The sequence below is a fragment of the Zingiber officinale genome, chromosome 9A (assembly GCF_018446385.1).
Source record: "Zingiber officinale cultivar Zhangliang chromosome 9A, Zo_v1.1, whole genome shotgun sequence".
Lineage (NCBI taxonomy): Eukaryota > Viridiplantae > Streptophyta > Magnoliopsida > Zingiberales > Zingiberaceae > Zingiber > Zingiber officinale.
The window spans coordinates 15,796,412-15,818,633 of NC_056002.1; the positions used below are offsets into that span (position 1 = coordinate 15,796,412).

The window sequence follows — 22,222 nt, forward strand, 5'->3', positions numbered from 1 at the left end:
GCGATTGCCTTTCTGCACGCTGCTCCAAAGAAGTTCCTGTGACTTCACGATGTGACTCCAACGGCCGAGTGACGCTGCTCCGACGACTGAGCAACACAACTCCGACGACAGAGTGACGCAACTCCAACAACTGAAAGCACAGCCTTCCAGATCTCTAAAAAATTATTGGTATACTTGTTTATTTCTGTACTTAAATTATACATTCATTATATTTCTCTTGTAAAAGATTTGCGAATGATTAGTGAATTGCCCACCGAAAATATTCTCACGTACGGGCCTTGGAGTAGGAGTCGACGAATGCTTCGAACCAAGTAAAACTTGATTTGTTAGTGTTGTTTCCATTGTTATCTTTCCGCTGCGTACTCGATTTTCGACGATCGTTATTCGCCCCCCCCCCCTAACATTCTTCACGATCCAACAGTATGATCCAACAATAGTTTGCTACTTGGATTCTTGAGCGTCATCCTATTATTGCACTATTACATGTGTCTGACATATCCTTACCCAATTTATGAACAATCTTTTGACTAAGATTAAGTATAGTAATGATCTTATTAGTTTAATATCTGATATAAAAAATTAAATTAATATTTTATGAAAGAGAATCTGTTACCCACACCAGGGGTAGAGCTATATATAGTTTTGGTGGTGCAGTTGCCCCACCTTAATTTTTTATAAATACCTTTTGAGATGTAAAAAATTAGAAAAATATTAGAGTTTTGTCCCACTAAAAAAAATAAAAGTTGAGACAATCCTAAAAAATTAAAATTATTTTTTATAAGTTAATTCTTCTTCCCTCATATCTCTCCCTACATCACCTTACCTATAAGGAACCTAGTTCACGTAACGCGTGTGCACAATCGCCAGTTATTATTATTTTAAAAATTACAAATAAATATTTATTACACAATTCACCTCTAATAAATTTAAGATTTAAATATGTTTAAGAAATTAATTTTAAGTATTTAATTTATTTTTTTAATGATATTTTTAAAAATAAATAAATAAATTTTGAATTTTTACCAAGCAAACAAACGAGTGCGTCTGTCCGTTGGGTTCTTATACGATTTACCCCACCATAGAAATCATCGGATCATACCTCTCAGTTCACGAGATCGCCAAGCTCCGCCCCTTCGTCGTCGGCGTCGACTCCCCGCCGCTTGACGCTGCGACGGCCGAGGAATCGCAGGCCAAGTGGAGCTCGGAGCCTTGTATTTCCAGATCTGGGACGGATCTGTTGTTCTAAGCTCTAGGTTCCATGGCCGCCAAGTGCTATCATGTGTTGTCGCTGGACCACACGAGTACTTCCTACCCGTTTGCTCAATCATCTTCGTACTTTTGTTTTCCAACAACCTGTTCAGCGAGAGCTTAGCTCTTGCCGTTTCGTTAAAATAATGCCATGTTGCTTACTGTATAAAATGAATCGAGATGTTTATCATGATTGCATTAGTTGTAGGTTGATCCTACTTGTATGTCTCGTAGTTCTTCATGATTTGGGTTTCTTGCTTTCTGATTCACTAAAGTTTTCTCTGATGTAACCTATCAGACATGCAGGTAAGACTAATGGAAGGATTTCTGCTAGGGTTATTGCTCTGTTAAGTCTTCGAGAAACCTTTTCTCTCACCAGTCTTTTTAGCACTTGCAATTGATTGATATCTGTAATAATTTGCACGGACCTAATGGATCATTGACTATAGCGAGATTTGATTGTAGAGTTTCCATGCCGCAATTTCTTTAGAAACATTATATTGATATTTGTGGACTATCCAGATGTATCTTCTTACTTATGTGTTGATGAGGGTGTTCTGAGGATCAAATTTTGAGTTGGAGAAGCCACGTAGCATTTTCATTGGGAAAATGAGCTCCAGCTCTACCGTACGAATAACAAAAAGTTTCTTGATCTATTATTGTTCAAAATCAACAAATCTATTCTCTTAAATTCACTTTCCATATTGTTTATAGTACCAAATGGTAGTTTCTTTTTATTGTTGTCGCACATGTTTTCACAAACTGGCTTCTTTCTTCCTTGTCTTGGTTGGCCTTTTTATGGTTAACTGGTGGATTAAGTGGGTGATGTTGCTTTGGCTGGATTTGAGGTTAACTATAAGTTTCTCATGTATGAGCATTAGATTGGTTTGAGATTGGGACACAAGGATCCTAAGGTCCTATGACCCAACTTAATTTAAATTGGGGTTTTTACCCCTAGGCAGAGTTGAGTTGACTAATGTGAGATAGAATTACAACCATAAAGCAAGGGTTCGAATCTCGATAAAATCGAGGAAAAAAAACCCTCCCCACATGGATCAATTATAGCTTCCCAATTTATCTCCTCACAAATTATCATGAAATTGACCATGTGAGACCATTGAAGTAGCGGATTCTACCTTTTACTACCATATAACCCAACTTAATTTATATCAACCCAAACCTGATGACCTAGAATGGGTTGGGATCTGAGGATGCTGCGATCTCACCAAGTTCCCTAACAGCTCCTAGGTAAGATCTCGATCCTAACAGCCTTTTTGATAACACATCTACATTTCAATACATGAATTGGCATTGCCTAGCCTAGACGGCTAGACTGGATAACTTTTCTTCATATTAGGAAAAACTGTGTGCACTACATTGTCTAGAGATCAAGCCGTATCTTGTAGCTACAATCTACAGCTGCCAAAGTTATCATAAGTTGTTCTTTGTGCCTTTGTGGAAAGGATTCAAATCTCTTCCTACGATTTGTTTGTTCCCTGTCCAAGTATTGGAATCCTTTGGTGAGTGCTATATTTGGTTTAATCTCTCCTAAACTTCATTTTACTTCTTTATTACTACAATTATTACCCATCATGTGCTGTTAGTTACAAAGGATATTCTTAGCCTGAAGTATATAGCATTTCCAAATTATTATAGTTCTTTTATAGTGTTCAAGCCAGATGCTTTTTATGTGCTAATAACTTCTGAGTATAATCTGACTGCGGGTCTGATTTCTTGATATGGTTTATCTGCCTCCCATTATTTGAACTTATGCATCAAAATCATCATAATAAATTGGAACGAGCTGGCAAATAGTTTCAATGGACAAGGACAAAACAAAACAGATGTACCTTTGTTTTCCATTAAACATTAGGTAGTTTGTAGTATCATTTTTATGCATTTGATTGTGGAACCTCCGCTATTTGCAATCCGACATCCATGAGTTCATTTCCTGGGGTCATATTGCATTAGAAGCACTAGTCTTATCCAACTCAAGGACCACAGTTACATAGTATGTTCACTGACTTTTCATGCAGAGCTTCTTATGGCCTCTCCATCTGAAGGAATCTGTGTGGCTCAATCATGCCAAACTGATGCCACTGAAAGCATCAGGACCACCACCTTTTTAGGATGTACATAGATATTCTTACCCCGAAATTTGGAGCTCTTATGCCTCTATTGTTTGCCTCATTAAATAATTCATTACCTTATGACTGAAGACGTCTGTCCATCAGACAAAACAACAAGAAGAAGTGTCATGAGTTGAAGAGGCTTCAGAGTGTGATAATCTGGCCCTCTACTTTTTTTCATGTCTAAATATTATTCTTTAAAGCCCTCGAGCTCCAAGTGTCTTGGCCCCCTATCACGTTACCAACACAGTGCTGCGTTTAGTAGTTCCTGGAGATAAAACTAATGAAGGTTAGTGCATGAATCTCTCTCTATATGAAATTATGGCCACCATGTGCGAGCTTTTGATGATTCTACAACTTTTGCTCATCTTTGGCTGTTTACTATGCCCCGGTGACTATTGTATTGCAGATCTTTAACTGGATGCATAGCAAGTTGTACCCCAGCGTCAAGTACAGCCATGTTTCTGAAAAGAAAGGTGTAGGGTATTGTGTCTTTCCATAATCTTATAATGCATGATCTTTCTGATCTTGTTTTACGGTTTTGATTTCCAGATGCTTTTGGAGGAGACGAAAGAGAAAATATGGAAATCTCTGATGGGATGATCGAGGAAGAAGCATTACTCTTACATGATGTCCTCAATGGCATTCTTGCCATTGGCACCTTAGGCAGAAAGGGCAGCTTTGTTCCGCAGTCCTACTGTACCGAGGAAGATGAAATCCCTGTGGGAGACAAAATGAAAGTGGAGACTGATGCAGAGGTAAAAGACAAAGATAACGGTGCTGCACCTTCTCTGGTGGCAAGCAAACCTCCAGTTCTTATCGAGCTTGATCTCAAATTACCAGTTGAAGTAGAGGAAAAGAAAATGGAGATGGTGGTCCAGGACAGAGAAACTGCTGAGAAGATCCAAGTGTTGCCTTTGCTGATGGAGGACAAGGAGAAACGAGAACAGAGAGTAACACTTGCTGATCTTTTTGCCGCTGATGCTTCAACAATGAACGACCTCGATGAAAATCCAAACAAGAAGATGAATGCTAGATCAAAGCAGTATTTGATTATCCATGACAAGAAGCTGCAGAACAGGAAAGAAGCTCAATCAGCTACCACGAAAGGCAACGCCATCAACCCAACAAGGAAACTACAGAAGGTACATGTTTCTACTCTCTAATGTTCACGAGCGTGATGATAATTGTTTGCTAAGAGTTTTGATTTCTCAAAATGTGGCTTGGTGGTAAATGGGTAGCTGATTACAAAATTGTTGAAGAAGAAGGTCCACCCGGAGATGGAAGCCACGACGAATGTTGCAAACATGCTGACAAAGAAAAGCAGAAAGACTCTGATGCCCGGGGGAGCAAAATCTATCGGTAAATCCTTATCTTTGTCTTTTATCTTTAGATTGACAGCCAGTGAAGGAGATGCATCTTGTCCTCGGAGGATACGATGCAAAATGTTTGTTCTCCATCTTTTGGATGGAACTCCAAAAGCTGTGCCAGTCATTGGCTGACGTTTGGGGCCCTGCACCCATCAGAGTCCTCGACGTCACAGCACAGGATTTAAGATTGTTCTTCCTCAAAAAATAATATCACGATCAGTTTACGTAACATCACCTTAAACTGAAATCATAAATGGGTTAACCTAGTTTTGACCCATAAATAAAGGTGTCGATTGATCGAGCACAGGTGAGGATGGCTTGGCTTTTACCCAAGCTGAACCAAGTACAGCACAGATCAATGATCCAACCCCAACACAAAGGGTGTGAACCTTATTGGCTAGGGCCTTACTATGCCCAACATGCCTGATTAGGTTCCATCGGTGCTCAACCTGGTCAACAGCGCTATCTACAGACTCACTCAAAATGATGAATTTATTACCAATTTATTTATAAATTTTAAAAATATATATATTACTAAATACTACCTTATTTTGGTTGCAGAATAACGATACTCGATTTGGCACCACGAGATGCTCGCGAACAAAATTGCTTGATTTACCGTGTCCTAGAGTAAGTGTTGAGTGCCTACAGTACGCGTCCACATGTTTGTTATATATTTTACGAGCAGTTTGTTTGCAGCTGTAAGATTGATTCGCTTAAAATTATCTCAAATAATTGAGGCATCAATTAAGACATAAATGTCCTTGTTGCTGTCTTTGTTACAATCATGTTATTCACGGGTTAATACACAACAATATAATCTTTTCCTGTGTTTCAGTACACATGGTTTGAATGACTATTGTCTTTCGAAAAGCTATTGCGATATAATACATATCTACACTAAACCAATTCACAAAATTAGTCACGTAAAATAATACAACAAATCTTGAGGCACATCAAATAACATCTCAACCAACAGTTACATCTCAAATCAAACTCCAACCAACGGTTATAGAAATGCTATATTGAAATCTATATAATCGTAGAATATATTGGTAGCCTTCAAACGGCTTGGTAGACATTTTGTGGTCAAACAAAAAAGCATTTCAGCTATCGTTAATGCAAAAACATATAGTGGATCTGGTCCACCAGTTGCCACCTTTGCTAGGCACAAGGTTGAACACATCTTCGATTGGCCTCACCAGCCGGTAATCCATAACCTAAAATTCGATTCAATGGACTAGAACTTAAGTTGCGCCTGGTCAAGGATCATCAATCAATGCGAGAGATAATCTAATAACATTATTGTTATTACCACCACGTAATCACAAGCAAGGTGTAGCAACTGCATCATGCCATTTTGAAAAGCACTCAAAATGGTCATTGGGATTCATTGAACCAATGATAAAATTTAGCAACTACCACCATTGCACCATGTAGCAACTACCACAAGAACCTTGAATCTTAATAAATGATAAAGATGAAAAATTTTTAAAAATGATAAAATTTAATTATTCAAGATGAAAAAACAGTAGTGAAATAGCCGACTTTAAACAGAACAAAATGTAAGACATTAAGCTTGATCGACAGATCAATCACACGATTATAGAACAACCTACAAACCAAGTTTGAGAAATAGGTAACTATACGTCCATCAGTCGGACTAAAAAATAGGTAAACTAAGAAAAAAATGCACAGAATTATGCTCAACTGATCAAAGTTTGATCCTGTTAAGTATAGCACTACAAACAACTAAAATTATTTTGAAGATAAACATGTAGATTAAATGTAAATCTTCAGGGCAAAGAACAGCGATGAAAAATCAATATCAAGAATGAGATTATGTCAACAAGGAGACTTGCAATTTCAATAACAGCTTGTAAACATTAAATTTTGAATGGAATTTACCATGATATAGCATAAAAATCACAAAAGGGGCAAATAACACAAATTGAATAATAATAGAGGCAAAACTAGAAACATAAAACAGGGAGTTGACTTAACCAATACAATACCATGTCACCGGTACTAAAATTTAAACAGGAACTTGACAAAAAGTGATATTCGATAGGTAGGATTCTACGGCGTAGGCCTTCCTAGTCATCACTTTAGAAGTGTGCATATACCAAACAAACTTGGCTGTCCGTAAAAGAAAAATACACGGCAAAGGTTCACAAATAAGCATGTTATAGCTAGTTCTACGGGGCAGAAACCAGACAGGGACAGTTAAGTGTTGAGCGATCGAGCCTCCCCAATCGATAGAACCTACAAGAAAGTGATCGTATAGCAATAATCGTGTTAAATTCTTTTGTATGCCAGCTGAGCAACCGCTTTGTCGAGCTTACGTAGAAGGTAAAACATTGATTCCGTGTCACCTGGAAACGTAAATCCCACGTTTAACGCCTGCCACGAGGCCCGCCAGGCCTCGGACCAGGAAAGCGAGCAAACTGCAGCCTCAAGTTGGCTGAATCACGATCATTTTCATCGAATTTATAACCTGCAAAATCGAGCCGTGACTAATTCGCACTGGACCGAGCCAGATTTTACCCAAGATTAGCGGATTTCCGTTGAACGTAAATAACGCACTTTAAAAACAAACGTGATTTTACGAGAATAACGAGGACAAAAGAGGCAGTAACCCACACACGACTCAACATCAGCCAACGGAAGTTCACAACATAACACTTTATAGGAACGTGATTCATAGACGACAACACACTTTCAGCATAACACAACTCTGATGGAAAAGGAATGTGATAGAAATCCAATAAATCAAAGATCATGCCGTTATTCGAACTGGCTAATTGGTGTTATAGGGCCATCTATTATAGTTTTCCCATTGTCAGTAGTTCTTACGAACGAGGTTAGTAAATTTTTCATTAGCCCTTCCGCTCCTACAAAGCAACAAGGATGCTGCAAGAAGTTCCTAAAATAAAAGTGAAACTATTGCAACTTGACCTCTAAAAACCTGTGTATGACAATATCACAACTCTCTTGGTCATGAAGAACTTAGATTATAATTTAACTCCCAGTTGTCAGATTGATGAACGCCTATTTTGACAAAATATAGAGAAAAGAGAACAGTAAGAAATAAATTCTGAAAATCTATTAAAGATTGTTGTGCTGTATGCAACAGAGAACAGTAAGAAAGAACCAAGAAATTGAGTAAATGAAGCCAGATATCAAACACATCAAACAAAGTGTTATCACCTTGCAAGGCTTCCAAAGAGATTGCAGCTTGGGCTGGAGTAGCAAAATCAACAAAACATAGTATAAGTGGCTCTCCATCAGGCTGCAAGAAAATTGAACAGAAAAATAAAAAATGAGCACACTAACTGCCAATATTAATGATACCAAAAGAAACTTAGAAAAAAAATGCAACTTACATGTCTAGATTCCTTGTTCACAAGCCTCACTTCACGAAAACCCACAAAAGGACGGAAAATGTCTGCAAATGGAGTAAAGGAATTGCAATGGACTAGAACTTATTATCAGAAGGCAAACAAGTCATAAGGATACGCGACACCTCCCTGCGAGTACAATTTGCAGGGACACCCTCCACAAACAAAGTATTGGAGGCATCAGGAGGAAGTGGTGGTTCAGGACGTCCACCATATCCCACACTCCGACTATCCAAGCCTCCAACAGCTAGCATACGCCTATCATCAACAGGATGACCACTAATGCCTCCACTGACGGTCCTAACAGGTTCACCGCCAGGGTATGCAGAAACCTATGAGGAAGTATCAAAATCAAACTCCAACAAAGAACTTATGCAAATGTCAAAAACATTGGTGCAAAATACCATACCCCATTGCGCAAGTAACGGTCATATGATGCACCAATAGATTCAGTGTCTCTGATTACACGATGAGTGCCCCTGTCATCTTCACGAGGGTAATAGCCAAGCATTTCAGAACCACCAGGAACATCTTAAGTAAAATGAATTCAGTTAGTAAGAAATAATGTTCTATGATGATAGCATCGTAAATAGCATTATATCTACTATGTGCATTCCCAAGAACCAGTATGCTACTCAAAAGAAGTTGTCAAGAATTTGAACAATTAGACAGCCGATCTTCCACATCAATCAGGCAGCAATATTCAGATAACATAGGGTCAAAATTCTATAAACTATAGAGGGCCATATATAGTGGCCTACATGAAGGGTTCATCTATCACCACTCATCCACCTTGCTGTAGATTCACAACCACCACCATCATCATCAAGTCATGTTTGCCCTAGCTACTTGGGATCAGTTGATTATTATCCCTTCTCTGATCTCCATACATGCTCATGTGACTTACATTATTAAAATTAATTAAATTAGTTTCTATTGCATTAATTATTGTTTTTCTTGATCTCACTCTAATCCCTTATAGCTTCTACTCTCCACTCTAATAGATTTAATTATTCTAAGTATATAATTTACTCATCACCTTTCAGCATGTCTATATCATCACAGTATGTTTTTTTTCTTTTAATCATCTATTGGAGAAAGGCCCAATTACTCTCAAATATTAATATTTTATTTTATACTTTCTACTAACTTCTAGTGTCCATTTCAGCATAAAAGAATCATAACAATCACATATGACTAGAAGCTCCTCTTCTCCTCTACCATTATTCTTTATCAATAACAATCACTAACTTTTAGGAGTTCTGTATCCATTCATTTTAATAATTACATTGATTGTTAGTTGAGACACGAACATATGAATTGCAGGAATAGCATGAAAAAACATAGAAAATCATATGATAGCATTTTATAGTGAGAAACAGGGAAATCCCTTACTGGAAAGGAGGAAAAAGATTTCTCATAATGATTACTGAAACTTAGTTAGCAAACCATTGTTTGAGTCTATGCAGAAAAACCTTAAAATGATGCAACAGTGGGAAGCCAACCCCATAAAAGTTGTTCTTTCTTACCACCATGACCATAAAATTATGTTCTTATTCACACCCCTCATGCCCTCAATCAATGAAAAATCTTTTTTTTTTCTCTTCTCCCATCGTTCCGTAATCACAAAATAACAATAAAAATGATCTCCTGTCCCCCACGCAGAAAAATAATCCAAAAAAAAAAGTCACCGCTTCGCCCCTGCCAAACAAAAGTTTGGATCTACTCTTCTAGCAACCCACCATCCCCAACCAAAAATGATTATTCTCCCACACAACAGGAAAAAAAAAAAAATCTCATCCCTTCGCCCCTTCGACAACCATGACTTTATCTATAAGAAAACTTAACAACCCTAGCAGATCTCGAGAAAATCCACGAAGGATTGAGAAACGATAAAAGTTGACAAATCCAAAAGAAAAATGCATAGGGAAACAGCGTAGCTCTACAGCGAGATCGGCTACGACGACAAACCAGCGTAATCCGTGCGCTGGCGCTTCAGCGCCGCGGAAGGAGCGACCATGGACGCCGCTGCGGCCGCCTGTTGCAGGGCTTCGCCGTACCTCCAATACGCATCTGCCATCGTCGCCGAATCGAAACAGACCAGTGTTTGGTTCGAAGAAGACGACTCCCCTTCGCAGCTAACACCTAACCCTAAGACCGATGCCTATATAAACACACGGTAATGGACGCATAATAAAACGCTGCAGCGAAAACGTAATTAAGCAGCAACCCCGCAGGGAATCCTCTATGCGACATATCCAGAGTGGATCAGAACCTTCCATTGACCTCACCAAGCCATGACTAGGGAACCCATCAAATTGGATCCGACCCGATAACACAGTGACACAAGATCCACATCATGTAATGTTATAAAATTAAATCCAAATAGTCCCCAAGGCGTACATAACTGGAGACACATGATTTCATGGTCGAAAGGTTCAGAATTCGATCTTCAGGGTGTCATTATCTGGAGTTAGCGTCCTGTGTTGTGGTGGTTTCATATTTTATAAAATTAAATCCAAATAAATTAAAATTTTCATTTTCTTTCTAATACACTACTATAATTATGCATAAAGACATGACATATTGTAGACAAGCAACGAAGATGGTTGAACTAGCAATAGAGGATGATCGAACATGACACAAAAACACAATATGCCATGATAAAATAGGTCATCAGTGACGAAAAAAAATCATAAGTTTGATTCATTCAATTGATCAAATTTATGAATATTATAAATAATTGACTATTACTTGTAAGTAAGTCTTTCGGCATCTCTTTGGTCCTGAAACATCGAAATAAATAAGACAAACACCAAATTTGGTCCACATTTGAAAGAGAGACATGGAAAGGGACATTGATTTTTATGTATGCTAATTTCATGTGTATTTTTTAAAATTTGCATTTCAGTCATTTTATATTTAATATTTTCCCGTAAAAGTTTAAATTTTTTTACCGATATTTTTACAATTTTATCATTATATTCTCTCTGTTTTTTTATTACAAATGTTATAAAAAATATTACAAATAAATGAAAATGTAGAAGCAAAATTATCAAAAACTCAGTTGTAAAATAATAATAGTGACGTCATAAGAGTATTTTTGAAAATTCAGAAAATTCGAAGAAAAAAATTACTTTTATTGCTTTATGTGGATTCAAATGGCAGTTGAGATGGAATCGAAAGCTTGGAAGTCGCCAATGGGGGGAGAAGGCGACGACCGCACGGGAGTCAATAGGCGGCATGGATGAATAGGTCCAAGGCCAAGCCGTGGAGCTGATGCTTGCAAGCTGACGTCTTCACGTAAATGGCCGGCGCTGGGCCACAGCGAGGGGAGATCTGGAGTCAATGCGCCAATAGCCGACGAGCGCTTCTCTGTTCCGTCTCCTGGACGAAGACGCCCGGCCGACAGATGCTTCGGGCCCGGCCCCAACCCGAAAACAGGAATCTTTCGACCCGCCACCCACCGATCTAACTCAGTCACGGGAAAGAAAAAGCATATATATCTCTATATATATGTGTGTTTGTGTGGAGAGGGTAGAGGCAGCGAAAGAATCGGACACATCAAGGTGAGCCTTCCGCCTCCTCATCGCCATTTTTTCGTGCTAAACCTAGGGTTTTTTTGGCTTGCCATCTCTTTTCCTTAGATAGGGGACGTACACAGTTGTGTAAGTATGCATACTTTCACTATTCAGTGAGTTTTGAGTTGGCGACCTCTTTTCCCTTGATATGCTTGAATTTGAGATGTACAGACGAACTAGAGTAGTGGGGAGTTGTGTAACAGTTCTGTTTCTGTACTCTTTTGTTGCCAGTACGAGTGTTTTTATTTGGTTGGAGTTTAAAAACAACTTTTTGGTCAGTCATCATTTTCGATTCCCTTAGTAGGATCCGCACCAAATTGTACCTTTTACTATTTTTGCTACAAAGTGATCTGACCAATCTCCCAAATCTCTGCAGGGCCTTTTCAGTTATGTTTATTTGGTGTCTGCCTCGTTTCTTTTGCTTGAAATTTTGGCCCTTCGACTTGATAGTTTTCTTAGCATAGTCAAATTCAATTTATCAAGATGTTTGAACAACATTCCTGTAGTTTTTTTGCTCCATCTTATGGCCTGAGCATCCTATTAATGATGATGAAGAGGAAGTTATCCCGGATGTGTTTGAGAAACTATCACGTCGCATGGTCTTTTCTTTTACAGCCTACCAGCCATGCTGCCTCGGGATAGTGGCCATCAAAATTGTTAGTTCATATTTTTGTTTGTTTGTAAAGAATCAGGATGTGGAAAAAAAAAATCCCCTAACAGGAAAAGCAACCACAAGTTGAGAAATCATGTTTTCGTTTGAATGGAATCAGGAAAAGAACAACTATATGTATCAAAGATCAATAAGGTGGTTTTCTTGCATAGGAAGAGTAAGTCAGATATTCCTTTATTCTCATTTATTCTTTTCAATCTTTTTGATAAAATATTTATACTCTTATGATTGGACTTATGGGGAGAGCAGTTGGACCTTAGTAGCCTTTTCTTTTTAATCTTTGGAACATGCAGAATCTCATATTTTACTTGACATTTATTCCTCTGTCTGCACCACTGCAATAATTCTCCTTGCCCAACTATTTCCCCAGCGTTGTTAACTGATTATTTGTTCTGACCTATAATATTTTGCAATTGAAACTTCATTGAAAAAATGAGGTGTAAATCCTCTTCTGTATATTTTGCAATTAATACTCTTTAAGCTAATGTTCCTTCAGAGCAAAGGGGAACCTTTGAGCTAGAACTGTGAACATGGCGGTAGAACTTGTAATTGAGGAAAAGCCAGAAGTAACTGTTAATCACACACGCAGTCTGGTGGTAAATATCTTGGAAGATCATATGGAAGGAACTTATAATCTTGATGAAGTAGCATTTCAGGTGAGTTGTCCTTGTGTTTTCCTTTTTGTTCCTATTTCTGAATGGTCTCCGAACACATGACATTAAGTTAGCTACTGATGAATGTAGTTTCATATGAACTTTGGATCTTGCCAAAAAGTATTTGTATTTGTTTTGCAGTTTCAACCATACAAGGATAGTCTAGATTCCATTGTGTGACCTCTTTGAACTACCATCTATCTTCTATATAACTTTAAGCATACCACCTGATGCAATCTGAAGGCTATATTCACTATTGCAATTTCTTGTCTAATGTTTTCTTCATTTTTCTTATGAGAAATATTCATTCCTTTTATCTTTTGATTGAACCAATACGTCTAAATTTATAAACTGACTCAACAGGCATTAAAGGAAATATTTCATCCTTAAGACAAGAAAGTGAAATAGGAACGTATTTTCTTCTTTTACTCTTTTTCTAATTTTAAAAGGCCACCATAAGCTTAATAGTTTTTAAAGCTAACATCCTGTAGTGGGAAATTGATTCAAAGAAATGTCAAATAGATGCAATGTTTTTTTATTGTAAAATTGTTTTACCATTGACTCCACATGCTATCAGTTAGATAATCCTCTAATTGAGGATCAAATTAAATTTTCAAAACTGTCTATTTATTTAGCTCATGATCATTCTCAAGAATAATAAAAGACAGATGTTAATCATTAGTTAGTTGATTTACTAAGTTAATATGCCAGGAAAAAAACTATACAGCGGGCATGTCATGTCTGATATTTATTCTTACATTGTGGTGTTGCCGTACTCATACTTTGTAAGCTTAGTTTCATTTTATGGTTTCGACATCCATCTTAGTGCGAAAGGGTTGCCATACAAGACTGCCTGCTAGTATTAGACTCATACACATGAGGATTACATCCAATGAAAACCATGATGTCTGTTTCACTATTATATCCTTCACTATGTGTGACTATTATATTCATTTATCTAACATGTTAAATGGTATGCATACCTTATTGATGCTAGAATCAGCTTATCAGATTCACTTTTCTAAAACAATTTTCTGCTACTTAATGAATGTATACATCAGACTTTTTTACCCCCTGAATATAATCATAGTTCTCAAAGGCGACCATAGACTCTATAGTTGGACTAGTTGAATCAATTGAAGTGCAAGGTGTAACGGATCCATCTAGCTAACCCAAATAGTTGAGACAAACATGATATAATGTTGAAGATAAATATATTCTTAGTTCTTGAAAAAAAAATCGATTCTCCATAGAACTTCTGTACAATAACTTTCCCTAGCATAATTAATGTTTTTGTCAAAGTTTATTGGTGAACAATGATTCATCTATCTTGAACTTATATTGTTAACGCTTGGCTCATACATGGGCAGGCACAAACCCAGCATATGAACTGACTACTGATATATGTTTTTTAGACAGATTTTTACTGATAGGATTAGAACACGAGACCTCTGCTTTTTTGTACCAATGGAGACTGGAGGGCAGTCAAAAAATTAGGGTATTTGGATTAGGTTCTTTTCTGATCATATCCCCCAAATATATCCTTAGAAGATTATGTGAGGGGGCCTCTCAATATGGCAATATTACACATCGCTCCAACAATTTTGCAAAGTAAATGAGCAGTTAGTCTCTGTGCACCTACTCTTTGCAGGCAAGTCTTTATCAGTCATTCCAGGAGAATTCAGGCGATAGAGATAGACCAAATCACGAAATTGGCCAAAGCAGCCAAAGTTCCCATGGTGGGAGTAATCTCCACTCAGTATCAGCATACGATGAAGCTCTAGCTCAACAGTACCAATTTCTGGAGAATTGTTCTGCTGATGCACCAGAAAGTACAATAAATCATTCAGAAGATGGTAAGGCTTAAATCAATATCCATTTAACTTCTTTGTATATTTGTGTATTTGAGATGTTTTCTGAAAAAGTAGCATGAATTTGGATGTTTTCTTTTATCTAAATGCTCTTTTAACTGAACTATCTTGCTGCTTGTTCTGAGCTACTGCAGTAGTTTTATTCAAATAATAGAAACTGAGAAATTATTACAATCCTTTTTTAAGTTTGAGATGAAAAGCTAATACATCTTTTTCTACAGCCTGATAATGTTTGTACATTCTTTTTTGGAATATGATTTCTTGTATCTTTTTTGTTCATTTGCATATAAATGTTAAATTGGTTCTTGTTGCTATTTAGGTGAAAACACAACAGAGTTGTCTACCTTGAATGCTGGATCTACATCTACTGACAATCCTAATCCGGTAGTTGTTTGGCAATCCAACCTTATTGAAACATTCTCTTGTATTCTACTCACATCCAAGTTAAATGTTTCATGATATACAGGTTATAAGAGACGACAACGTTGACACAGATGCAATGTCTTATGAGGTATGCTAGGCCAAATGTATAGAACATACTAGTCCATGAAGGGCTTTGTAATTCCTGCACATCCAACCCTGCTCGTCCTCAATGATCTTTTCATGCTTATAGAAATTTGTCTCTGGTTCATCCTAAGTGACTTCATTAAAAAAATTAAAATCAAGCTCTTTTGAGTGGTCATCGTAATGTCAGCTATATTTTTCATCACTGTCATCACTTCAAATTTGAATAACTGCATTATAAACTCTTGTTAATAATTAATAATCATAAAATCTTTATTTGAAGGTTACGTAATGATTATCATTTTAGAACCTGAATCTTGTGCTGCAACTGTAACTTGATAAAACCAGTATATATGGGTGTAGGGAGTGGCAGAGAGAAATGTGGTATTCAGAGGGCAAGAAGGGATTGGAAAAATGTTTTCAAGAAGTGCTGATAGATCTGAGGCTAAACCAGCAAAAATTTGACAAACATAATTCAAATATAACATGTGGCACAAATAGTTTATTAAACCCTTATTTGTTGGACCAAATATTTGAAATTTTAAGTGAGAAATAGAACATATTATAAATTCCTCTGGGAAATGTCACCTTAAACTAGAATTATCATTTGGTCCTGAGCTTTAGTAGCAAGGATAACAACAAGACAAATGTCTCAACTACTAGGAATATGTTATTTAATTGGGTGTCACCATGCAGTTATCATATGTTCATTTGGTCCTGAGCTTTAGTTGAGCATATAGAGTCAGAATTTTTCTATCTAGGCAGAATGTAGAATTGAGCAATTCTGATTCTATTTCCATCCACCAACACCATGGTTTCCTGGTTGAGGTCAGAAACAATTTTTATAAATTTTTGGGACAGAAAATAGGTTGAGAGAAAGATGCTAGCAACTAATCGGTATATATGTAAATGGAAATTTGATAGACCACACCCACCAGAATTTGAGTTTCACATCTCATGTAGATTCCTGTGAACTCCTTGTGTAGTTACCATAAGTTACATGGCACACTGCCATCTCCTTTATATTTGTGATTTTAATTTCTAATTCATCTGAGTTTTTTTTTCATGCACAGCAATTACAATCCCTAGAGGAAGAAATAGGTATTGAAGGCAGAGGTTTGTCAGATGAGTTTATTTCTTATTTGAAGGAACACAGACATGGATTCTTCTCGAAAAAGGGCAACGAAGAGTATGTATCTTGTTAGTCGTTTAGTGTTAGTTATTGATTGAGCTTTTGTTAAAGTTTGAAACAAGTTTAGTTTTTGATTTGATATTCTTCAAGTGCGAAAAGAGTATTGGATTCTTATCCAGAATTTGTCCTGTTTATAATGATGAACAAAATAGTTTGGCATCTTTTACTACTGAAATGACATTAATATAGTTCAGTCCGTTTTGTTATTACTCACAGATTGAATAAATGATGGATCAGAGATTGTCTTAGTTAACTAACAACTATCACTCCCCCTTTTTTTCTTACTAGTACTGTCCATAATGATGTTGAGTTTTTTCTTATGCAGATGTGTCATTTGCAAATCAAATTACAAAAGCCGGAAATTGATCACCTTGCCTTGCAAGCATTGTTACCATTCGCACTGCATCAAACGCTGGTTGAAGGAAAATAAGGTTGATTTCTTTCTTTTTTGTGTATCCATGATTTATGCATATGGAGATTATGTTTTTCATAAAAATACCCTTTTAAGGGCCTTTAAGTCTCTTTTACTATTTTATTTCTCTCTCTCTCTCTACATCCTTAACTTCTTTAACAACATCATATTGACATTAATGCTAAAATAGACTCTTGTTTTTGAATCAGGCATGCCCCATTTGCAAGGAGGAGGTATTTGGATAAAAGTTACACTACATCAAGCTGCAATGGCCTGCGTAATTTGCTACTAGAATCGCTATTAACACACCAAAAAGGAGGGAAAAAATACCACCTGTTTTTGTTTTTGTTTCTGTTTTTGGGGCTGTGAAAACAAACTTGGACAACCTTGTCACAGGATCACAAATCTGTGTTGTTGCTTGCATTGTGAATGTTTTTGTGCAGTTTCTATGGAACAGGAGACAATACAATCAGACATTATTCTAGTATTTGTTTGATATTTATTCAAAAACTACCGTCAGTTTTAACTATGGCTATTTGGTAAAACAGATGAAAACATTTTAAAATTGCATTTTCCTGCAGAGCAAAATAAATCATTTATTCAAGAGCTATGATATTCATTTAAAATTTTCATCTAGAAAATTCATAAGGATAGATACATAAATGATGGGATTTACTATTTCACTTTTCGTGGGTCTCATTATTTATGTGTCTATCCTTATGAATTTTCTAGATGAAAATTCTAGATGAATATCATTTCTCTTTATTCAATATTCTTTCCCTCTATTTCCTTCAGCAGAAGTATAGAAAGAAAATTTTAAAGATATATATTTCAAAATGGTTTCCTCATCTAATAAAATATCATCACTTAGTTATTTAAATTAGGATTAACAAAATTATGCTTAATGATGTAATTTAATCTAAAATTAATTAGTTCTAAGAGGGGAAAACTCTCAACTCTCCTATACAAGGCTCAATTTTATTAAATTTCAAAAATTAATATTTTCTATATTTCTTTTCAATTTTCAATTTTTAATTCGACACTGAGTGTTTGAAATAGATAAACAATTCAAAGTAGGGACGAGCATAATTATTAGATCATAATCCATTTAATTATATTCTGCTACAATTAAATTAATCAACCAAAAGAAGGTGCCATTGAATTCAAAGATAGTGACAACTTAGTGGTTAATATAATATTATTTTTCATAAAAAAATATTCAATTATTTTAATATAATGTGGATCTCTAGAAATACTATTATTATTATAAAAATACTAATAATTGTGTATTTTTAATGTTTTGTATATAATGGTACGTATGTATGTAGCATTATGAACCCACTGTACAGATTGTACGCCCCCATCAGGCCAGAGTCCACGTCGCATCAGCGTTCGCCAAAAAAGTCCAATCGTTATCCTACACGTCACCTTCTTGGCCTTATCTGACAGCTTGCATCCACTTCATCCGTCGGGCTCCTCCTTCTTCGAGACTCTTCCATTTCTCCGGCTTCTGTTTCCTCATTGTCTACCGCTCCCATGGCTGGTCTCACCCAATAATGAACCGATTAACTATGTCGGTCCCACATGTGATATGTACCAATTAAAACAAGAGTAAGAATTGAGTATGGAATTAGTGAGAGGAAGATATGGCTGATGGGGACGAGCGATGAGAAAACCTTGACTCGACCATGGTTTGTTCCTTAACCCTTATCGCCCGCCATGGCGACTTGACAGCGAAGAGAAACTGGTTATTTTAATGGAGAAGCATAGGGTTGGGCTCGGAGTGAAGCCTGGAGAGGAGTGTCCGAGGCCGCGCGTTAGGGGCTCGCTGCCACCGTTCGCCTTGCTGATAGATTTGAAAGCCGTCGGTTCCTGGTCCTGGCCGTGCGGCGAGGGTCAGATCTGACGGCGGGCTTCGGTTGTGCCTGTTTCCGCTGCAGTCTGTGTTCATCCGTGCTGTGGACTTTGGAACTCTTGCAGTTTGATGGGTAGAGCTTAACCAGCTACTGTCCCTGTGAGTTTTTTGGTGCGATAGATCCGGTTCTAGGGTTAGCTTCGATTTTGACTTGGAAAATTGTTGCGCCTTCGTGCTTATATCAGGTTGAATGGATAAAAATTCGATTTTTTTGTGTAAAAATTTTATGCGTCCTTGGTCGGTTTTATTTGTGACCGAAAGGCGTGTCGTTTGGTTCATTTCCCCCATTTTATCAACCATCTTTTCCTGGAAACATTTTTGGTCATTTTGTTTTTTCTCTTGAAATTACGGAATTTTACCGTGTCGGATGGTGGTTGAGTGTCTTTGAATCTACTGGTTAGTTTCTAGCTTTTAACGTTCGATTCCTGTGATGTATATTTGTTTCCGGTTGGAAGATATGCATGACGGATTCCAAAGGCTTCTAAAGGATTTCTATTCCTGAGGTATCGCTGGCTTCTTCATGTTTATTGTTGCTTCCACGAAAGAATAATGGATTTGAGACTTGATGTGCAAGGAATTCGCTTGTCTCTTCTTTTGCCGGTGGAAAAATCTCTTTTTTTTGTGCATAATAAGTTTCTACTTTCTCGTTTCCTTCTATGGCGATTTATTTGTATATAAGTTCAGATTTTGTACGTCTCTGACGATTTGCTACTCTCTTGCAGCTTCTTGGTTCTTCGCAAATGGCTTTTGGAATGTAAAGGAATCGCTTGACTTCCATAACAATTCTTTTCTCCCTGTTCCTGATGCAAGGCGTGTGGTTTCCCTCCGATTAATGATCGTTGCTCTGCATCTTCCCCTCTCCGTCACCGCGTCAGCCTCTGTGTTTGGCGTGCGCACGAAGAAGAGGAAGAAGAGTGCACGTCGACTTCAGCAACTTTGTTGAATTTTCTCCGTGCCTTTGTGACTTCCATGCCTCCTAACTTGGACAGCCCTGTTCGGACCCAGATGGCAGTTGCAGTGTTGAATCGGCCCGGTGGTGATTTCTGCGGCAGCAGAACTTGTGAGGCAAAACCGGTAGGAAGGAGACGAGTCTTTGTCCAGACTGAGACTGGCTGTGTGCATGTGCTCCATTTAGACCGTCAAGATAATGCGCACACTGTGAAAAGAAAACTGCAGATTGCTCTCAATGTTCCTACTGAGGAGAGCTCCCTAACGTTTGGTGATCTCGAGTTAAAGAATGATCTGAGTGTTGTCCGTGGTGATTCTCCGTTGCTTCTCACTCGCAGTTCCATGCACAGAAGTTGCTCCACTCCATGCTTGTCCCCGACCATGAAAGATCTTGAACAAAGGGACTTAGGTGGGCCGATCGAGATATTGGGTTGCTCAACTCAGTGTGCTCGGATGAAACAGCTTGTTAAGGATGCTATGAAGGCTATAAAAAATGGTATCGAACCTGTACCTGTTCACAATGGGCTTGGAGGTGCCTACTACATCAGGAATAAGAAGGGTGACAAAATTGCAATTGTGAAGCCTACAGATGAGGAGCCATATGCACCTAACAACCCAAAAGGTTTTGTTGGAAAAGCCCTTGGTCAGCCGGGCCTGAAAAGATCGGTACGAGTTGGTGAGACGGGCTTCAGAGAGGTTGCTGCTTACCTTCTGGACTATGGAAATTTCGCAAATGTTCCTCCAACGTTGCTGGTAAAGATCACCCACTCCGCGTTCCATGTCAACAATGAGATGAATAACACTAACTGGAATGGTGGCAGGAAGCAACAGGTTATAAGCAAGATTGCTTCATTCCAGCAGTTCATTCCACATGATTTTGATGCTAGCGACCATGGAACATCGAGTTTTCCTGTGGCAGCAATACACAGAATTGGGATACTAGACATACGGATTTTCAACACTGATAGGCATGCTGGAAATTTGCTGGTAAGAAAAATTGAGAATGGGGTTGGGAGATTCGGAGGAATAATGGAACTGATTCCCATAGATCATGGTCTCTGCTTGCCGGAGGGCTTGGAGGATCCTTATTTTGAGTGGATTCATTGGCCACAAGCATCGGTGCCATTTTCTGAGGATGAGTTAGAATATATAGCCAATCTTAATCCAATTAAAGATTCCGACATGCTTCGGAGGGAGCTGCCGATGATTCGGGAAGCCTGTCTGCGAGTTTTGGTCCTGTGCACAATTTTTCTCAAGGAAGCAGCAACTTTCGGGCTTTGCCTATCAGAGATTGGCGCGATGATGAGTCGAGAATTTAGTGGAATGGAAGAAGAACCTAGTGAGTTGGAGCTCATCTGCCTGGAAGCCAGGAAGTTTGTGGGAGAAAGAGAAGTATTTTCGCAGGCCTCTGATCTTGAAGAGGAAGATGCTTTCCAGTTTCACATGGAATACAACGAGGAAGATCAGCATATGATGTACAACCCAATGCAATCCTTCGGTTGTGGACTCGGTGGAGGTTGTTCCAGAAACCCTCTGTCAATGTTAGAGGAAAGCATAGAGGAGGAGGAGGAGGGTGACGAGGAGAATAAAAAGAACACAGCAACAGAAAGCAATGGTGTCTCACGAGAGCAGGATATGTTCCGATATGCCACCAACCTTTCCACATCACTGAAATTCATCAGCCTCACTGAAAAAGCACAAAGAAACTGGGTTGGAACATACAATGAAAATGCGAAGGCAATCAATAGGGTTGGCACCAATGGCCCATTTCAAGGTCGAAACAGCAGGAGCGCCGAAGAAAAGCTGCCTCCGAGTACCAGTTTCGTGAAGCTGTCTGACATGGATGAAGAACAATGGGGGGTATTTCTCGAGCATTTCCAGGAGTTATTGCCGAATGCTTTCCAGAGTCGCAGAAGCTTGTTCTCGGGCCAAAAACTGAAGCAAAGGCTGGGCACTTCTTGCCAGTTTTGAGTAGTAGGAGACTATAGAGCAGAAAGACAAGGGTAGATTGTGCTTGATACTGTTTTTACAGTTTTGCTGTTTGGGCTGCCCTTTCCTTGTAGGTGTAATGCTTATCGAAAAGTGTTGTAGGAATAACACCTCAGAAATTGGTGAGAAAGTGAGCTTGTGTTGCTCTCTGTATATTTCTAGGTTGTAGTTGTTTGAAATAAAACTAGAAAAATTCATGTAAATTCTTTTAGATATGAAACTATCTTTGATCAATTGGTCCCTGCTCTAGTTTTTTCATGTGTTCAACCCTTTGTAGGAACAATCTTGACTTTGGTCGCTCTTCTGCCGTAGGAAACAAATCATAGAAACTCGAAGGAG

General features: G+C 38.0%; 4 protein-coding genes across 9 annotated transcripts; 3 read left to right on the forward strand and 1 right to left on the reverse strand.

Annotated features, from left to right (window-relative positions):
• Positions 1-1,058: 1,058 nt before the first annotated feature.
• On the forward strand, positions 1,059-5,494 carry LOC122018556 (protein TILLER ANGLE CONTROL 1-like). Of its 3 annotated transcripts, XM_042575897.1 has the most exons (6): positions 1,059-1,301; positions 1,547-1,554; positions 3,787-3,853; positions 3,930-4,522; positions 4,619-4,739; positions 5,309-5,494. In XM_042575897.1, exons 1-6 carry the CDS (start codon positions 1,259-1,261, stop codon positions 5,311-5,313), a joined length of 837 nt encoding a protein of 278 aa, XP_042431831.1. In that variant the 5' UTR covers positions 1,059-1,258; the 3' UTR covers positions 5,314-5,494. The 3 variants fall into 3 exon arrangements, with proteins under 3 accessions (XP_042431831.1, XP_042431832.1, XP_042431833.1); XM_042575898.1 differs by lacking the exon at positions 1,547-1,554; XM_042575899.1 differs by lacking the exons at positions 1,059-1,301; positions 1,547-1,554 and adding an exon at positions 3,527-3,666.
• Positions 5,495-5,679: 185 nt separating this feature from the next.
• LOC122018558 (protein MATERNALLY EXPRESSED GENE 5-like) lies at positions 5,680-10,306 on the reverse strand. Of its 3 annotated transcripts, none has more exons than XM_042575903.1 (7): positions 10,120-10,306; positions 8,558-8,634; positions 8,267-8,480; positions 8,134-8,195; positions 7,958-8,039; positions 7,123-7,244; positions 6,690-7,012 (listed from the first exon to the last, which is right to left on the reverse strand). In XM_042575903.1, exons 1-6 carry the CDS (start codon positions 10,226-10,228, stop codon positions 7,144-7,146), a joined length of 645 nt encoding a protein of 214 aa, XP_042431837.1. In that variant the 5' UTR covers positions 10,229-10,306; the 3' UTR covers positions 6,690-7,012; positions 7,123-7,143. The 3 variants fall into 3 exon arrangements, with proteins under 3 accessions (XP_042431836.1, XP_042431837.1, XP_042431835.1); XM_042575901.1 differs by having other exon boundaries at positions 8,558-8,679; positions 10,120-10,305; XM_042575902.1 differs by lacking the exons at positions 6,690-7,012; positions 7,123-7,244 and adding an exon at positions 5,680-5,967 and having other exon boundaries at positions 8,558-8,679; positions 10,120-10,305.
• Positions 10,307-11,317: 1,011 nt separating this feature from the next.
• On the forward strand, positions 11,318-17,515 carry LOC122020480 (E3 ubiquitin-protein ligase BIG BROTHER-like). The gene is made up of 8 exons (XM_042578425.1): positions 11,318-11,717; positions 12,896-13,055; positions 14,704-14,908; positions 15,243-15,307; positions 15,390-15,434; positions 16,501-16,616; positions 16,945-17,050; positions 17,241-17,515. Exons 2-8 carry the CDS (start codon positions 12,930-12,932, stop codon positions 17,274-17,276), a joined length of 699 nt encoding a protein of 232 aa, XP_042434359.1. The 5' UTR covers positions 11,318-11,717; positions 12,896-12,929; the 3' UTR covers positions 17,277-17,515.
• A 1,251-nt stretch (positions 17,516-18,766) lies between these two features.
• Positions 18,767-22,117, forward strand: LOC122021238 (phosphatidylinositol 4-kinase gamma 5-like). Of its 2 annotated transcripts, none has more exons than XM_042579332.1 (2): positions 18,767-19,045; positions 19,669-22,117. In XM_042579332.1, the coding sequence occupies exon 2, from the start codon at positions 19,916-19,918 to the stop codon at positions 21,863-21,865; it is 1,950 nt and encodes a 649-aa protein (XP_042435266.1). In that variant the 5' UTR covers positions 18,767-19,045; positions 19,669-19,915; the 3' UTR covers positions 21,866-22,117. The 2 variants fall into 2 exon arrangements, with proteins under 2 accessions (XP_042435266.1, XP_042435267.1); XM_042579333.1 differs by lacking the exon at positions 18,767-19,045 and adding an exon at positions 19,114-19,131.
• Positions 22,118-22,222: the final 105 nt, after the last annotated feature.

What these genes read in the sequence shown, in the direction of transcription:
- LOC122018556 (XM_042575897.1), top strand. Translation starts at nt 1,259, where the DNA reads ATGGCCGCCAAGTGCTATCATGTGTTGTCGCTGGACCACACGA. An exon ending in CCATGTTTCTGAAAAGAAAG is followed by an intron (nt 3,854 to 3,929) that starts GTGTAGGGTATT and finishes TTTGATTTCCAG; the next exon opens with ATGCTTTTGGAGGAGACGAA. An exon ending in CAACAAGGAAACTACAGAAG is followed by an intron (nt 4,523 to 4,618) that starts GTACATGTTTCT and finishes GTAAATGGGTAG; the next exon opens with CTGATTACAAAATTGTTGAA.
- LOC122018558 (XM_042575901.1), bottom strand. Translation starts at nt 10,228, where the DNA reads ATGGCAGATGCGTATTGGAGGTACGGCGAAGCCCTGCAACAGGCGGCC. An exon ending in TACTCGCAGGGAGGTGTCGC is followed by an intron (nt 8,196 to 8,266) that starts GTATCCTTATGA and finishes CTCCATTTGCAG; the next exon opens with ACATTTTCCGTCCTTTTGTG. An exon ending in TGAACAAGGAATCTAGACAT is followed by an intron (nt 8,040 to 8,133) that starts GTAAGTTGCATT and finishes ATTTTCTTGCAG; the next exon opens with CCTGATGGAGAGCCACTTAT.
- LOC122020480 (XM_042578425.1), top strand. Translation starts at nt 12,930, where the DNA reads ATGGCGGTAGAACTTGTAATTGAGGAAAAGCCAGAAGTAACTGTTAAT. An exon ending in TTGATGAAGTAGCATTTCAG is followed by an intron (nt 13,056 to 14,703) that starts GTGAGTTGTCCT and finishes TACTCTTTGCAG; the next exon opens with GCAAGTCTTTATCAGTCATT. An exon ending in GCTGGTTGAAGGAAAATAAG is followed by an intron (nt 17,051 to 17,240) that starts GTTGATTTCTTT and finishes TTTTTGAATCAG; the next exon opens with GCATGCCCCATTTGCAAGGA.
- LOC122021238 (XM_042579332.1), top strand. Translation starts at nt 19,916, where the DNA reads ATGCCTCCTAACTTGGACAGCCCTGTTCGGACCCAGATGGCAGTTGCA.